Source organism: Anas acuta, chromosome 21, assembly GCF_963932015.1.
Source record: "Anas acuta chromosome 21, bAnaAcu1.1, whole genome shotgun sequence".
Lineage (NCBI taxonomy): Eukaryota > Metazoa > Chordata > Aves > Anseriformes > Anatidae > Anas > Anas acuta.
Genome location: NC_088999.1, coordinates 3,861,686 through 3,879,988, shown reverse-complemented (window position 1 = coordinate 3,879,988; position 18,303 = coordinate 3,861,686). Strand labels below are relative to the sequence as shown.

The 18,303-nt window shown below is 47.5% G+C and overlaps 1 protein-coding gene across 5 annotated transcripts in view; it reads right to left on the bottom strand.

The window, feature by feature from the left end:
* LOC137842986 (lethal(3)malignant brain tumor-like protein 4) overlaps positions 1 to 16,536 on the bottom strand; it is a 49,717-nt gene extending 33,181 nt beyond the window's left edge. The window contains exons 1-3 of one of the 5 annotated variants that reach the window (XM_068657757.1): positions 16,381 to 16,536; positions 3,184 to 3,337; positions 262 to 370 (exon numbers count right to left, since the gene is read on the bottom strand). In XM_068657757.1, coding sequence (XP_068513858.1) covers positions 262 to 370; positions 3,184 to 3,337; positions 16,381 to 16,494 — 377 coding nt within the window. In that variant the 5' untranslated portion in view covers positions 16,495 to 16,536. Of the gene's footprint in view, positions 1 to 261; positions 371 to 3,183; positions 3,338 to 6,892; positions 7,022 to 16,380 lie in introns of those variants that run through there. The other 4 variants (XM_068657755.1, XM_068657756.1, XM_068657759.1 and 1 more) reach the window with 4 other exon arrangements.
* Between the last annotated feature and the right edge of the window lie 1,767 nt (positions 16,537 to 18,303).

Sequence of the window (18,303 nt, the reverse complement as noted above, 5' to 3'; positions counted from 1 at the left end):
ATCAAGAACAAAATGAGAATTTATGCAGGTTGAGAAATTAGGATTGATATCCAGAAAAAAGCTCTCCTCAGTTTGGCTTGAGAGCCTCAAGGGTAACAGGAAGGTCACCAGCAGAGCTTTGCAGGCAGCCCTGCTTCTGCCATGCCATGTTAACACTTGCTCTGAGGACTTCATTACCTTCACAGCAATGCTTCTCTCTAGCACAAAGTTATCCCTAAGCAGTTTTAAACATAGAAGAAGAAGAATCCGGGGTTTATTTACCTGTCCCTGTGCTGCTGAGAGGCTGTCTGAGTACAAAACTTTCCATTCGCAAAGCAATCCATTTGACCATAGGTTTGGAAAACAGAACAGGGCAAGTTGTCTTTGGACACTGCAGAAGCAAAGAAAAAGAAAACTATTAAAGTAAAACGTTAGAACTTTGTACTTCTTAAACACCTTTCATGCAAGGAGTTCTGTCAAAGTCCTTTACAAACTTTCAGTGAGCCTCAGTACCCCATTGTGAGGGAAGTAATTATTATCGGTACACTGGCATACAGAAAGAGTGTACCACCTCATTAAAGAAAAACCACTTTTATCTGTAGTATTTTAATTTCAGAGACGCTCTGCCCTCTGAAAAGTATTAAAGAAGATATAATCTCAAGGCTATAGCCAGGACACAATTACAGATCTTTTTATATTTCTTTATTCCTAGTAACCCTCTAACTTGAAAAGCAAATGTCAGATGAGCCCACTTTGTTTGGATACTTTAAATACAGTTGGTTAAGTTTTAAAACTTCAGTCTTTATCTACACTTTGTACATAGGAAAAAATCTTTCATAGGCAGTCTTTAAAAATAGCGTTCTTGATGGGAAAATAGAAACAATTATTTCTGAATCTAGCAAGGAGTATATATCCATCTTGCTTCTGAATGAAAGCATGAAAATACAAGGAGTAACTCCAGTATACTGTTTACTTTTTACTAATGTTTGGCTTTTTCCTAATGCAATTTAATTTATGTTGAATATTTTAACAAAACACGGTTGCAGTAATCCCCATTACCAGGCATCTGTGCTATCCCAGTGCATACTTCGCTCAAGTTCTCTGACGTGCAAATTGTGCACAGGGCTCTTACGCAAACGTCATTCAAATTCTGCACTTTGGGGCACCGTTTGTGTGCACTGGTTTGATCAATTCATTCCTGTACGCGCCATTTAAGAGAGAAAAAAAAAGCAAACAAGGCACCAGGCAATTGAAAACACTGAGATACGAGTCACTTTGCTTCTTGTTTAAAAGCATTTTCATAGTCTCCTTACCAGTACTTGCACTCGTTCTGTTGAGATGACTGAAATTTTTCATTTATATCTGATTGCTCCCTGCGGACTGATAGGGGATGTTGGATGGTCCTGGCTGGAATTTGGCAGACAGACTGCCTACACAGAGCGAACACAAGCCTGCTCGTGTTACTACTTAAAGCTTCTCCTGGTGCCACTGGGGACCAATGATTCCAGGCAAGGAGAAGGCAAAAGAGGGAAAACGTGTAAGAGCAACAGAGCTTGAAGAGCTTTGCTCAAATAGAAGTCACGCTGATAGATGGAATACACTTGGATTAAAAGGGTGTGAAAAATTCTTAGTGCTGAGGTGACCATGTAAGCACTGGTTCTTTGCCTGATGAATTGACGTTTCCACAGCTCTCGCAGGCAAGAACTACCCACAATCAGCAGGAATGTAAGCGAATGCCTGTAAGCAAAGTGGATCTGCAGAGCTTACAATGAATTCTGAGATGAAAAGAGCCAACAAGGGAAGACAGGTACGAAGGCTTCCTACCAGAAAACAAGGTATGAAGCCTTCCTACCAGAAAACAGAAATAGTTCCATCAAGATCCTGGGAAGAGCCAACTGGCAGATGCTTGTCCAGGCAAGCAACAAGAGGAGAGATTGTTCTCTTCCCAAAAAAGAAATTCCCTCCATGGGTGTGTACGATTTCAGGGACGCAGCCCTGCCTTGACCAGCGATCCAGCACTGGATCACTTGGGCACTTTCACAAAGAGCTCTACTGAAACCCTTGATTAAAGGAAACAAATGATTTACCAAGTAAGTGAGGCTGCCCAGCTGAACCAAGTGGGCTGGAATGAAAAGGCTCAGAGGCTAACAGAAGTAAATCTGCTTTCAAATACTGGTTTCTGGAGAAACAGGGTGAGAAGAGGTCTGCAAAGAACCATCTGAGATATTTTTTGTCCATTATATTGATGTGTATGTCTAGTAACATGCTTACGTTACCCTGTTAAAACAATTTCCCCTAATTTGGATTGCAGCAGCCTTGGAAATGACAAAGTCCTCGTGGCTAACAATGCACCTATCGGCATGAGAGAGGTTACAGGCAACTCTCAAGGGTGTTCTCACCAAACCGGGGATTCATTCTGGGCCACCAACGCCAGGCTGGCACAGCGCTGAGCCACCCGCTCATGCTCTGCATGCACACGGAAGAATCTCACTGGAAAATCCCCTCACGCACAACAGCACTCAATGAAGGCACATCTGTGTTAGCACATCAGCCAGAGCACCTCAGCTATACCCATCTTTAGCACAGTGCTGGGCACTTCTGGCCTGAGGCACCCAGCAATGTCCCGGGCAATTCCCAAGCGTGGTTCAGAACTCAGCATGGAGCTGGAAGTCCTCCCAGGGGGTGCAACCCCTCCATTTTGGAGCCCGAGTGTTTAGTAAGGTCTGTAACACCAGACTATTCCGATCCCAAAGCCCTAAAATAGGCACAGTTCAGTTTAATACAGATGCAGAGCTAATCACTGTCATGACAAGTGCATCAACCCTGTTAAGGATGTCACTGCTGAACCACTACCCTGGAAAGAAGGGGCTCCGACATCCCAGTATCACCAGTTAAGGAGACCCCGGTGTTTAAGTTGAAACTCCGTGTGAGCGAGATGTTTGAGTACAGTGGCAAACCCAGCCCAGATGGTTTATATAACCACACTTACCTTCCACAAAGGAGCGCACAACGCATGAGCCAGGCTCTGTTATGACTCTGCAGTAATTACATTCCCTCTAAATACCTCTACAACATTCGAAACAGGCAGTGACTCACTTCACACGCTGCGTCAGGGAGCACGGCGCTGCTGAAACACACCCTTCAGTCCTGTTTCTAGAAGCTTTTCCAGAAACCACATATTCTGTCCCACAGCAAAAGGCTCACCTTCCAAATCAGCGCTAGAGGCAGCGGAAGCGTTGACAGCAGCAGGAGCAAAGCTGGTTGGGCTGGCATTTATAGCTGAGGCTGAAAGAGCTTTTATGGCTTCTGCTTCTGCTTCAGTAAGGATTTCTAGCATTCCAAACTCATTTAAAAAGAACTGCAGGTAAAAGAAGAAAGCAGGCAAATAAGCAGTAGTAAATGGGCTAGAAAAGGGGGCAGGAAGGAATAGGATTCCCTGAGAAGCAACTAGGTATGGGACAAAAAGAAATGGCTGTATGTACATAGAAAAGCAATAAAAATAGCTAACGATAAAAATACGAAACACAAAACTCTTCCTCAAAATGCCAGCAGCGGGCCCCCAGAACCCCAATGGTGCATTTCACCATCAGAGGAGGAAAGCAACGTTATTCTACCTGCTTTGATGTGTTCCCCTTATAAATCCCAAACCTCTGACAAACGCACCAGAATAAATTCCTGCAGAAAACCAATTCAACCCCAAACCTTTGTTCTGGTGGGTCAAGTACATCCAGCAAAGCACAATTACTTTTACTGCAAGTATGAGATACTGCAAGCTCCCTAAAATCCCGGTGCAAGCAGGAATCACCCAGCTGTTGAAGGAAAGGCCACACTGCAGCAGAGAACGATGCAGTGTGTGCTCCCAGCTGGTGCTGGCCGAGCTTCTCAGACCTCGGAGCACGGCTGGGACTGCACAAACGCCGTACTCATCTGAACAAACCACCCCTGAACAGCCCAGAAACACACCTAACGCCCTGCACACGCGCCGTCTGCCCTACTGCAGGCCAAGAGGAAACTGAGATGCAGAAGAAGAAAACCCCTGCAGACACGCAGGGAAGTGATCAACCCATAGGGTAGCCTGGAAAAAAAAATGGTATGTGTCTGACTTCAGAGACTATCATTTAAGCTTAAAAAATGTCTTGGGCTAGGAACACACTTCATGGATCCAGATAAAATTAGCAGCGTGCCAAATAGCGTCAATGCGCATCTTTTATTAGTCCCCATCTGCAAAGGCAATCAAACACGCACACAAAAAGACTAATCTGAAGATTAGTCACTCCTTGATCTTCTCTACTGTCTGCACTACAGAGCTGCTGAACTCCAGAACGAGAGGCAAATACCGGGTGGGTTGCATTTGCAAGCTCTGCTCCAAAGCTTTTATTCACAGCAGTTTATTAGCTTGAGATCTTTTCTCAGCCACCCGTTCTTCACTCAAACCTGGCAAACCCAGATTAAAAGCGTGTGCTTCACCTCTGAAGCAGGGCCCTCGTCGCATTGAGAAGTGCTGTTCTTCCTCTACTGCTGCACGCTTCCTGGTCTCCAAATTCTGCCTCCAGCACCCTATCAAAGCCTCATCCCCAAAGTTCCTCCCCCTCCTTCCTCTTTTTGATCGGAAGCCTGTATTTGTTAAGGATTCAAAGATGCTGGACTTGCTTCTAAGAGCTCACTTCTTCCTCTGCAGCCCCTAAGACCCAGAGCACCTTTTTTATTTCAGCAAGATGAGAAACAGCCCATTGCAAAGAAAGAATTTACGTGGGCCTCTGCGTTTCCTGGAGCCTGGCTGTTGTAAGAGAAGCAACCTCTCGCTTTTCCCCAACGCCTAGGAGCAGTAGCCTAAGGGTGCAGGATCTCAGCAGTTCCTCACCATCGCTGCTGAGGACAGCTCAGCACCGTGAGCACAAGGTCAGGGGAAGGAGCACCTCCAGAGCTCCACGTGCCATTAAGCAGCAGAGCAAATGAAGGCGAGCTCACAGCTGGAGGTGGGGAAGGGTGCCAGCATCGCTGGGTGTTAGCAGATGAGTCTCTGGGGTGGACACTGCTGCATACAAATCACGGGCTCTGCTTCAGCCCAAGCCAGTGAAGACAAGGCTTCCTTTTAGTATTTGGTGCCATATGAACTGGGAAGCCCAGCCCAGGACCCCAGAAGCAAAAGTTTGCTAGAAAAATGTCCAGCATCGTTACTAACAGTTCCCCAGCTGTGCTGAGGACTGGCTGACCTATGGAACCCATCTCTGGTTTCATTCCCCACTTCCTCAAGGCAACATCCTTCATCCTGAAGGTCTGGAAATGTGTAACTGTTTCTATCAGGACTGCTGCTTCTTTTACATATAGAAAGCAGTTCAACATAGCACATTTGCTAATGTGAAATTCACACAAACTCTCCAAAAATAATCTGTCCTTGCTGAGAACTTTTGAAAAGGGAATTCAGGGAAAACGTATTTAATTGTGCATGCAAGAACTGGAATACAGCAGGAAGAGAAGACGGGAGGGAAAAAAAAAAAGATTATACTGCAAAAGAAAAAGAAAAAAAAAAAAAGAAAAAGCTGTTTGGCTTTTTTTTTTCAGGAAAAAGAGTGTTTGGCATCTTGAGAATGAAGCAGGTTCCTGTGGAGCCAGTTAGCACGCTCCACACTGCTACCACGCTCAGCAGCCACGGTATCAGTGCTCTTCTAGTTTGTTGTCTAACATAAAATAATACAGTATCATTTGTTTTCTTCCAGTAAGTGTGGTGGTGCTTTGCTGGTTCTCTGCTATCGCAAGGAACCAAAAGAGGTGAAGCTGTTTCTGCAAATGAGCGTTACTGCTGGTTAAGAGAAAACCCGTGGCAATACACTGCTCAGCTCTTTTAAGCAGCAGAAGTATAATGGCTGAATAAACATGGCAGAAAAGTTAGGCCACTGCAAAATGATCATGAGCCTCCTAGAGAGTCAGTGGACCCAATTCCATGCCTGTTTGGTGGGAGAGCCAAGCACTGATCTCAAAATACTCCAAGAACACAGGTTCACCCATGTTCTCTTGACATTTGCAGGCAGAAGCATTTTCCTCACAGACTACGCGAGGTCGGGCAGCCCATGGAGAAGACTTTTCTGCACAGCTGGGAGAGGAGAGTAAGGGGGTGACTGTCAGCATTTTTAGGAGGTGGAGACCCTGATTCTGAATGCCTGATGTGATACCAACAATACGATTTTTTGTGAGCTCTCAAGTCCCTTCAGCTCCAATTTATTTCACTCGAGATTGATTTTTTTCCCAGATTCAGAACTCGCCGCCTTGAGGCCAATTTTTTGTATTCATTCCCAACCATCAGAAGTGCAATCAAACTGAAATAACAGCTGCAGGTAATTTGGGAAACAGTCAACTGACACTCGCCTCCTCCCCCCTCTACCACAGCACACCTCGTTTGTGACCATCAGATCTTGGGTCTGATTTACATGAGAACCGTACTGGAGACATTACCATGAGTATGTCAGGTACAGGCAGCTGTCAAAGCTGCAAAAAATAACCACTGGTGTGAAAAGAACCTAACGGCCCAACCCCACAGGTATTCACTCATGACAAAGTGTCTCTCATGCTGGGCTGAGCTTAACGGGATTTCTTGCCCGAGTATGTTGTATGGACATGACTGAGAATTAGGAAGATCAGGCCCATAATTTCTAACGGTAGAAAACAATTCTTTAAAACACTTCCTACCTTTAGAAATCAATCGAGCAAGAAATTAGAAGGGGGAAGGAAGTATCACCAGGCTTTCAGAAACATCCCTGAACCTTCAGCACCTGCTTGGTAATGCCAACCCATCTGCTTAAAGCGAAGTGTTTCCTCTGCACAACTCTTATTTGCAAACTAGAGAATATATTGTAAACTTGTGTGCGGTGCCAAAGGCATGGTGGCTGCTCATTTATTGTGTTCCTTGGTTTCTTACTTGTATGTTGCTACCAGGCAAGGTACCAATGCCGTCTTTCCAGTCTAAGGCATTCAGTAAATCGTAGTCTGGTGGCGGGATGGTGACGATTCTCTCCGAGACATTCTGTTCCATCTCTCTGCTTAGCCTTTGGGATCTTTATTTAATTTTAAGAAAGAAAACTAGGGCTTGAAAACAAAACAAAAAAAAAGAGGCAGATAATAAATCCTGGGTTCTCTGGATTCAGTGGGAGTTTTGGTCTGGATATTAGCAGTACCAGGATTTAAATTGACAGAATCACAAATACACAGGAGCATGCACAAACTCATATCCCACATCCACTGTGACCAATCTGTACAACTCGGGGAGTAGCAGCATCTGTCGCCAGGTTCCTCTGTACTGCTGCAATGCTTAGGCTCTAGGCTAGAAATCCTAAAGAGCTCTCAAAATGCTTTTGGTGCTTGTGCTGCCCTCGTCTCCCAGGAAATGAACTAACGGGCTCCGTTAGAAGAGCTGATTAAAAGCCATACAACTGTCCGGGCCCCCAGTTCCCAAATATTCAACGATTGTTGTGGTTGACTCTAAAACACTGACCATAAATTAACTGTTACTGCCCTTTGAACGTAACCTGAATATTTTCAAGCTGTGAACATCACTGCTTGCCTACAAAGAAAAGATCCACAACCTTGAACTGGCAGCGCTGCTGCATTTTAGGGGTGTGAGCTCCTGGATATCAGCAGTGTGAGCTCCTGGATTTCAGCAGTGTGAGCAAAACCCACTGTTCAGTTCCCCAGAGCAGAGCCCAAGCGCCAGGTCTAACGGCATTCTTGCTGAAATGGGCCAGAACTGCCCGAGTGGGGAATCTCTGCTCTGACTTTTGAATTCCCGAGGTCAACAAGGCTGCTCTGAGCTCTTAACCCAGCTCTAAAAGCAGGCATCACCCAAGAACAATTTGCTCCATCTGCCTTTGGCAGACTGTTTCTCCCCGTGAGTACTGAAAGGAGCTTTACAGTGACATGGCTGGGGCAGGTTTTAACCACCGGGTGCTTAACTTTGGGCAGCCCAGCTCCACTCCTGACCTGAAGTCCTCCATGTGCTACACCTTCTATCTGCAGGCTGGGAGTGCAGGTTTATTCCAGCCAAAGGCAAAGCCACAGACCTGGTGCAGGGTAACTGACGATGCCTGCGCATTCCTGCGGCTGCAATTCCAGCACAGCAGCTCTCTGTGATGATCTTATTGAGGTTAAAAGCAGGATAGATGTACGTGGACTGCACTACCAGGTATCTCGGGGGTATCAGAGCCAAATCCATGCAGGACTTACTTTTTTTTTTTCACCCCCGGGTGTAAAAACCCAGCTACTTACAGTCCTGCCGAGGTGTGAAGCTCAGCAGCACGTAGCCCAGCGGGATAGGGCCAGGAGGCTGCAAGTGGGAAGCAGCAAAGCCGTGGGCGCCTGCTCAGCTCCCAGCGGTCCTCAACTGACCTGTGGAACCTGGCGGGCGCCCCTGGTTACGTACACAAAACCCAACCGCCCCCAGCCCCGTGGAGATTCACCCCTGCATTTAAATTCTGCTCTGGTCCCCTGGTATTGAGCGACCGCAGCCGAGGGTTCGCTGTACGTTAATATTTGATGTAGCCTTGTGTGTCTGTAAACACTCGTTTGTAGCCTACGCTTTGATGCCAGTTCCAACAAGGACAAAAACAACACTTTTTAGATGTTATTCTTCACATTCAGGCTCTGAAAATAAAGAAGCTGCAACACCAAGACTATTTAGGGTGCTCCCTCGGGGATGAGGGGTTTGGAAAGTAATCGGACAGAACCTGAGCAGAGGTAATTAAGCTGCAGGATTTATTTAAAATGGGACGAGGAAAACTGTCAAGAAGTATAACATACCAAACTATCTTGTACTACCCGGAGAAGACCCGATATGATAATAGGCCTTTTTCATCTCTTGTGTTTTATAAATCTATTAAAAGCCCTAGAAAAATGTAATGAAGAAATTACTGTTCTTATAATGCTCCCTACCAGTACGATCTACAGTAAAACCAAGATAGCCCAATAAAAGGAAGCAAACTGTGCAATTACAGACAGCAGAATCTAACTTGAAACATTTTGAAGAGCCATGAAGAGCACAAATGCTTCCCATTTGTCCCTATTCGCGTGATTGCTTTCATCCTCAACGCTAGGCGACTCAGAAACAATGCAAAGGAAAATGCAGAAAAGCTACAATGAGTCAGCCAGTCCCAAGGTGGAGATTCAGATTTATTAAATGATAAACGACCAGCGTGCTGGCAGAGATAATAGTTCATAATTAATATGCTACCACCCAGACCTCTGTGCTTTATCTTTAGATAGGGAACCCATAGGAAGAAGTCAGAAATACTCAATTCTGCCACTGAGCCACACTGCAGCCTTGGGAAGCCGCTCCATCATTCCTGCAGAGAACCAGCTTTAGCTTTTAACATCCATCTTGCCTTAGCATGGAAAAAAAAAAGAAAAGGAAAAAAGGCACAAGTTCATACAAACAAATAAAAGTGTGAGGGCTAAATGGGTGGACTGGGGTTCATTATCCTTCCCTGTGCACCATCAGACCTAACGGGAAGAGAAACGTTTCAGCAGAAATTCCATTTCACACGCTGCCAGCTTGACTGCCAACGACACGAGGATTTCAGGGTCTTTATGTAAGGGTAAAATGTGAGAAACACAGCGGGGTAATACATCCAGAGGCTGTAAATCAAGTAACAACAATATTAAGTTCACAGCCCTTCTGGCTGAGCCTTGGTATACCAGCAGGCAAAACTCCATTCAAGGAACAGCTGGCATCAAGGAAACCATTTGATATTGTGCTGTTCTGGGAATAATCCACTTACAAATCACCCTTCTTTCCCGAAACAGAACAGGAAACCCAGGAAAGCTGGGCATTTCAGTCAGTGCAATGGATGTGCACTCAAGCAAGCTGGGATTCGGAGCTCTGTGTATCCCCAGTTTCCTGTAAGATTTGGTAGAGTTATCTCACACCCAATATATTCCAGCTGCCATTCATTCTTATGACGTTAGTGAAATTTAAACAGGGGGGAGAAAAAATTTAATGACTTCTCGCAGGGCACAACTAATCCGGTCTCAGGAGCTGCTTTGAGAACTTACCAGTTCAGACAAAAATTGTTTGCCTGTCCTCTGCTATGCCGATGACTGATGATCTTTTACTTACCCATCAAAAAATATTACTCACCTCAGGCAAGTAATATTTTGCAAGGCTGAACTAATACCATTACCAAAAGCCCAGCCTCACCTCCAGGAACCTCATCAGCCCAGCCAGGGATTGAAATGAACTTTCCGAGCCTGCAATGGAACCACACGACCACATTTCAAAAGGAAGTGTTTGTAGCCACCAGCAAGCATTTAATGGCACGAGTAAGACATAGCTGCTTTCGCTATCTGCTGTGTCAATGAAGGGAAAAAAATGGGCTGGCAGCACAGGTATGAATTGGGGAGACACAAGCAGGTCGTGTTTTAGCTCTGCCACAGGACCACTAAGACAAACTAGTTTGGTTTTAGGGAGTTTGCGGTGTTCATTTGTACCATGCAGACACTGCAAGGTCACTGGAAACACACAATGTATGGATTGTGCCTACCTGTTATTGTGCTGGGAGCCTGACAGGCAGCGGGGCCATGCGGCTTTAATCAATGTATAAGATCAGTCAGCAATATTGTGAGCTCCCTCTACACCTAGCAGCTGAGCCTGGTGTTAAGCCCAGATCAGCATCGCAGCTCGTAAGCTGCTATCTCTTGTTTCTTGACACAGCCGTGCCAAATTGAAACAAACAGAAAAAAGCAATGCACGCACACACTCAGCCCAGCTGACACAAGAAAGCAGCTGCACAGGCTGCTGGCGGCACGAACACCAGTTCTGCAAGGAACCTCTCCTGAGCACAAACCCACCCCACTGTGAGAGTGCTGGGAAGTGAGCAGGCAGCACGGCACGGCACGGCACGGCGCTTCGCTGCCCCAGCTCACACGTTCCCAAAGCCATCCTTGGACCATGTGCAATTGCGCTCCCTTTGCTACCTTTCTCTTTACATTCGTGTGGCATCTCGAAGTCAGCAACACGTCTTCCTCCTGCCCTTCCTCTTGCAGAAGGTGAAGGAGGCATTCGGCGCCAGGCTGCAGAGCCTCCTGCCAAGAGAAGGGAGGGCGCACGGAAGGTACAAAACCTCCTTCCACGTCCGCAGTTAATGCTTGCTGTCAGCGGCACGAGCGTGCCTTAATTTCATTTTGATAGCTTTCATTAAATTCATTACTGTCAAGCTTCTCCTCCCCAGCTCCTCATGCTCGTGAAGAATGGGGGGGTCTGGGGAGGGAACCGGGCACCAAGGAAGCACGAAAACAGAAGGCTGTGCCACCACTGCTCCCGGCCTCTCTACCAAAGAGAGCCACGTGTAACCCCCCAATACAACCACTTGTAACCCCCCAATACACACACCCAGTAAGGAACTGCAGTGCCACACAGAAAACAGACCCCACAACTACTGCCACCCCTGGAACAGTGCCCTAAAATGTTCCCAGTAAGATACTCCACGTTTTGCCATTTCTAAATCTGCACCCATTTCTCCAACACCAGCTGCAAGATCCGAATACCGTCCATCATTCTTGATCAGAATTATTTTCCCTCGGCATGTAAGGAAGTTGTAAGATTCGCGACTCCAGAGAAAGTTAATTTTGTGGCAACATAAAAATTGTAGCGCTGAGGGAAAAAAAAAGTAGTTATTCTAATGGAAAACTAAAAGTTCAGCCACCGCTTAAATGTTTAAGACACAAAGAATTAATTTCGCAATAAAACATGTTCTTAATTGGGATGTAGTTAATGAAACAAGAGGAGCATGCCATTACCCGTAACATCTCGTTGTCCTCCAACATGTTGGTACCTACGGTTGCGTGTTGGCTGTAGGCTTCCAAATAGGAATTTTAAAGGGATGTCAAAGCTCTGCACTAATTGTTTGATTTGCTTCTGTTCTGAAGCTATATTACATTGTGCTTTACCGAATATTCATCTAATGCTTTTTGGGGGGAAAATTAAGGTTGATTATCTCAACCCCAAATGGCTGGCATTAGGGCAGCTAGCATTAACTGCCAATACTACCTGTACCTACAGCAAAACAGTTTTTAATGTGTCATACTGACATCAACAACAATTGTTCCCTGTTGAGTAATGCATGCTTAGGTCAAGTGTTTCAAAAGGAAAAAAAAAAGCGTACAGAACTGACAAAGCAAGCTTCAGAGTACAAAATACGCGTGGGCTTGCTGTTCAGACCCATTTGATGCAGAAGTCAATAGGCACAACGAGCCAGAGTGCCCATATTCCCCGTACATAATTGTGCAACAAAAACTGCAAAGCAGTTTTTTTTTTCTCCAGTATTTGTTTTCGAAATAGCTTGGTATAGTATGCAGTCAAAGCGTTATTTTTAGATTTAACATTACTAGAGAATGAAGGAAGTAAAGTACAATCTGGCAGCGATGGCCATACAAAAATATCCAAACTTCTTTCAGGGAGCTGTATATACAGGGGAAAAAAAGAATCAGAAAAACAGTTCAGCATCACATGCCTTCTTTGTGTTGAACACAATGCAGAACAGCAAAAATATTGTTGTCCCTGCTGGAGCAAAGGTTAAGTCAAAAAGGAACCTTCTTGGAAGACCATCTGAATCTGAAAAATGAAGTGTTTAGTCAAGGAACTAATTAAACAAAAACCTAAAGAAGTATTTTTTCAGATACAAAGAAAACAAACAACCAAACAAAAACTTGCAAACATGTGTTTTCCATCCCTCCTTTTCCACCAGAAGTTTCAGAAGGAATAAATGGGTGGCTATCACAGCCACAAAAGGTGAGCAGAGGGAAGAAAGCTCGCAAATTTCATCAGTAATATTTGCTGTATTTTAGGTGCATTGTTGACTAAATAACACCTTAAATGCAAGTGAATGACAACCAGAAGAACAGGCAAGGGCTTCTGCCTTTTTTTTGAAGGTGAAAAAACGGAAAGCAAACCCACCACCTTCACTGAACTGGCCTATTTCCTATGCATCTCGTTTATTGATATGAAAACTTCTTGGCTGTTCCAGTCCTGTGCTACCTCATTTGCAAAGCTGCGTTGTGCCGACCTTAAATACATCCTCCGCAGGAGGGGACGTATTTCCAGAGCCAAGAGGGAACGGGGAGCTGAGGCTCCTGCCCACCGCTGTCCCACTGGCCCCAGGGATGCAGCACAGGGAGCAGAGGAGCTCCTTCGGCACGGCAAGAGAGGAGGAGGCTGAAACACCCACAGCTCGCCCCCTAAATTCACAGCAGGGAAAAAGAAAGGGACACACAAGACCGGGAGCAGCAGGACCACAAGAGGGGCTGTCAGGTACCATGAGAACCCACCCTGATGCTGGCTGGAAGGCAGACGCAGCCCTGTGAGCCTCCCAAACTCCCGGCTGCACGCAGCACCCACCGGCAGCACCCGTCCTGTGCCATGGGGATCCCAGCTGCGCAGCGCCCGGCTGCCTCCTGCCACACACACACGAGCTCTGCTGTCACTTACGTGCAGGTTTCTTGCTTAAATCAAGCATTTTGTTTAGTTTCAAAGCTACAGCTACCAAAACAGGCCCTGTGTGCTTCATGAACAAGCTTTAATCTGATCTGTTCGCTCAGATTTAGATTTGCCATGCCTTTATCCCGTCATTTAGCTTGATTCAATCAGAAAATTAAAAAAACAAACAAACAAACAAACAAAAAAACCCTCACACAAGATAAGCCAAAAGCTGCTAAACTTAAAATTAAATGTCCTTTCTAAGGAGGGAAAGTATTTTGCCTATAAGTTGAGCCATCCTCTGGAAAGCACTCTGCCAGATTTGTAAGTTAAAGTGCAGAAGAGAATGAATTAAACTTTAAAGACAAACCCAAAATCATGGCAGAAGCTCAGCTGCCACCTCTGCAGTGACGGACACGTGGCTCTAACCCCAGCTGGGCCATGGCAGATCTCTAACCGGGATGTTCTGCTCTAAACCACGCCAACATTGGAGTGTACCAGTCTGCCCATCAAGGCATTTCCAGCACCTTTTGGTATCACAAGAACACATCTGCACACACCCTTCACCTGCTGAGCACAATCAGCACTACTGATTAGGGAGGATGGGGTTTGCTGGGATCCCTGGTCGCTGTGGCTGCTAATTGACTCCAAGCTCTGAGCTGCCAGCGTTCATTCCCAAGCAGTTGGGCATTTTTCGTCCCAGTCTCTGATCTAATTCCTCTACCCGCTGTGCCATCCTCTTCCCTCTCCCCTGCCTCAGATGGCACGTGGCACTGAGACACGCTGCTGGAGGCTTGAGAAAGATGGGAATGGATTAAATACCATAAACTAGGGGAGAGGGAGCAGGGTATGTGCAGGGCAGAACTGACACCGCAATTCAGGAACGTCCTCGTTATCCTACAGGAGATTATAAAGGTGCACAGCAGCTGCTGCTGCATTTCAGTCTGGTTTTGACCCAGTCTATGTTCTCCTGAAGTTCAACCCACTTGCATCAGTCCCTGGCATCAGGCCTGCTGCACCTCTCACCTCTCAAAACATACCACGGCTCATATGGAAGAGGACAAGGGGTTACTCTGAGGCTGTACCCTCAAATTCATACCCACACAATACAACATCATCATCATCCTTAGAAGCGGGGTACTAAAAGCTTTGCAGGATGATAGAAGGGAGGTAAGGGAGAGCTAGACCTCCTACAGATGAAACAAAATTTCAAGTCGACCATTACAAACCGAAATTGCAGATGCTTTTTAAAATAAATTCCAGGTGATACTTTACATACAGTCTAAAGACGAATGGTCCCACCACTTCCTTAAAGTTCCAACAAATAAAGAGGTGGAAAAATGTACAGGCAATCAGTGCCCAGCACACGGCATGCTTGAGGCGAACAAAACACACCCTCAGGCCAGGAGAAGTCAGCTGCTCAGGAACTGTCTGCACAGTACACGTGTCCCGTAACCACTCCTCATGCCGCAGCTTACCTCTCACGGCAATAAAAACAACGAAGGCAAGACAAATTCACTTTGGCCAGGAGAAGTGGAACTGATGCTGTGCAACCTGCCTGTCGGTTGTGCTGAGCCGAACTGGGCAGGAAACATCCAGGCTCCGTTTCCATCTCCATGCTCATGGTAAGTTACAATTTATTTGACACACGTTCAGCCTCTGTGGCATTACTTGCAGAGTTAAGGTGCCATCAATTTCAGGCCAAAACTAAAGCACAGAGGACAAAAATGTCCCCTGTTATAATTGCACCTGTAATTACTTTATAAGCCTCCGATCCAGCAAATCACCCTGGGGACTCGTACTAATTATTATCCCGTATCTTTCAACACCAGGTAGAAACTTTTGATGAGGAAAAGACTGTCCCGACCCCAAAAACGTGCAGTCCAGCTAGATGGGGCAGGGAAGAGCAGGGAAGCGCGGCTCTGGAGGCACCGCTCTCCTCTCCGCTGTGTTTCTGCCTTACCAGACAATAAGACCAAACATCAGCTCTTTATCCCTTAATCCCAACTACAAACGTGTGTAAGGTTGTGTTATTTTTTATTATTATTATTTTTAAAAAACTCATCTAGGCAGTATTTGAATGAATTACTGGAAGTGTTTTCATATTAAGAATCTAATCCAATTCCTCGCAGGGCTGAGTGTCAATAAAACTGTCCTAATCCCATTCTTCTGCACATCAAGCATCATTGAGACCGTCCCATGCTAATCTTTATGCGGAACACTGATCAATATTTTTGAAGTCTTAAATTTATCCCCGTGTTTATCTGGCACCGGCCTTCCCTCCGTTCGTAAAAACTTGGTATTATTTGCTCTGGCCTTTTTTTTCTGGAGAATTTGCTTTCGGAAAGCTTGACGGCATTACTTCCTCGTGTTAAATCTCAATCTCCAAACTGAAATCTTGGCTCAGGCAGCAAAATCCTCTCCGTTATTCCCTTGTCTTGGACCGTTTTGGGGTTCGCTCATGCCAACCCCAGCCCCGCTCCCCTCAGCCCCTCCGCAGGACACGAAAACCCCAGGAGATGAATTATTTCAGAAAACTTCTCCCCACGACCACCGCACCGCTGGCACCGGGCACTGGCGGCAGTGGCACCGCGACGCCCCCTCAGCGTTTTGGGGTCTCGCTGAGGTACCGGGGGGGCACCAACCGACCTCCCCCCAGCCCCACACTGCTCAAACCCCCCTCAGGGGGCGGCTCCAGGTCCGGACACGACCCCCGGACCCGCACCGGGACCCCCTCAGCCCTCGGGGGGCGTCGAGCAGCCGAGGGGCCGAGCGCTGCCGCTCCCCCCCCCCTCAGGAGCCCGTCCCGACCGCCCCCCGCCGCCGGAGGCGCCATTTCCCTCAGCCCCTCATCCTCAGCCCGCCCCCCGCAGCCCTCCCCGAGCCCCCTCAGCCCCGCCGCAAGATGGCGGCGCCGCCTCCCCCAGCCCCCAGCCGCCACTCACCGGCGGCCCGGCGCGGCCCGGCCCGGCCCGGCCCGGCCTCCCCCGGCCCTCCCCGCGCTTCTCTTTGCGCCTCAACTCCGGCAACAAGCGGCTCCCGCGGCCCGCTGCGCGCATGCGCCCAAACACCCGGCCCCGGCCACAGCCCCGGCCCCGGCTCCGCTCAGGGCAGGGAGGGGCCGGGGCGGCGGCGGGGGCGGGACGGGGTTGAGGGGACTGGGGATACTGGGGGGACTGGGGATACTGGGGACGCTCGGGGCACTGGGAGGACAGGGTGTGCTGTGAGAGATGAGGAGGACTCGGGGGACTGGGAGCACTGAGGAGCTTTGGAGCGCTGATACTGGGGGCAGTGGGGACACTGGGAGCACTGGGAGATACGAGGAGCACTGGGGGGACTGGCGGATACTGGGAGCAATGGGGACACTAGGAGCGCGGGGAGGACTGGGGGACAGTGGGAGAGACTGAGGACACGGCACTGGGAGGACTGGGGGATGCTGGGAGATACTGGGGGCACTGGGGACACTAGGGCACTGGGAGGGACACTGGGAGATACCAGGAGCACTGGGGACACTAGGGGCACTGGGAGCACTGTGGGACACTGGGAGCAATCGGGACACTAGGGGCATTGGAGGACACTAGGGGCACTGGGAGCACTGAGGAAATCTCAGGACTAGGAGCACAGAGGAAATTGGGGACACTGGGAGCACTGGGGACACAGCACTGGAGGACAGTAGGGGCACTTGGGACATGAGGCACTAGGGGCACTGGGGACACTGGAGGATACTAGGGGCATGGGGGGTTATAGAGGTGCTGAGAGCACTCTGCACTGGGGACATAGGGAGCACTGGGGACCTGGGACAACTGGGGGTTATCGGGGTGCTGGGGATACTGGGACAGGGGGACACCGTGGTACTGGACACACCCCATCAGTTATTAATAGAAACTACTTCACCCTCCTGTCTCATTTTTCTTTTCATCTGGGAACGTTGGTTTTGTTTGTATTTGAATTTTGAAACAATAAAAGAAGTGGTGGTATTTTTTTAATGGCACTTTTTTTTTCTTTTTTCCTCTAGTAAGACAGGAAAAAGTATGAGCGGGCCCCAAGCTGTGACAACTTAAAGGCAATGGGATCTCAGGAAAATAATAAATGAGACTTGCAATGGCTCGTTTGAAACACACATCGTAATATTCCTCATCCCTAGAGTGAGGCACATAAAACAGCTGTCTTTAAAATTAACTCAGAGAACAAATATTTCTCCCCTCATCTGCACCAGCAAGTTACATCTAAAACATGGGGCCCTGCAGGCTCCGGGCACTGGGTGATGCTGAGAGCCCCATTTTAGAGCTCCTTGCCCTTTTCGCACTGGTTTCACGCCCTGTTGATGTGTACTTTCCATCCTCGGAGCTCTCCTACATTTTGCATTTCCCCTGTAGGATCCGTCTCCCCCCACTAATCCAGATTTTGGGGCTTTTTCTCAGAGTATCAGTGCAGGTATCGCCATCCTCCGGCTGGCACCTCCCATTTTCTGCATTGCTTTTCATTCTTCGAAGTGAAATGTCGGGATATTCTGCTGAACTTGGGATGTTCTGCTGGTTCTTCCTCTCCAGCGATGTGTGCACCATCAATATTATTATTTTTGTTGCTGTTTCTGTTGTTGCATTACTTGTGATTGCACCAGGCTGCCGTGCAGCACTGGGCTAACAGCAGGGGAAGCTGCAGCCTGGAAATTGCACTTTGCCAAAGCTTTTGATGCAAGAATTACTCTCCCATTCAAAATTAGCAGGAAAGACTCACTCAGTGATGTTCAGAACCGAACATTAAGTTCACCCCTGCGACAGAACCGAATGTTAAATTCACTGCGGGCACCCAAAACGAGCAGCAACACGTCTCCTCTCACCTCAGCAGTGCTCTGTGGCATTGTCCAA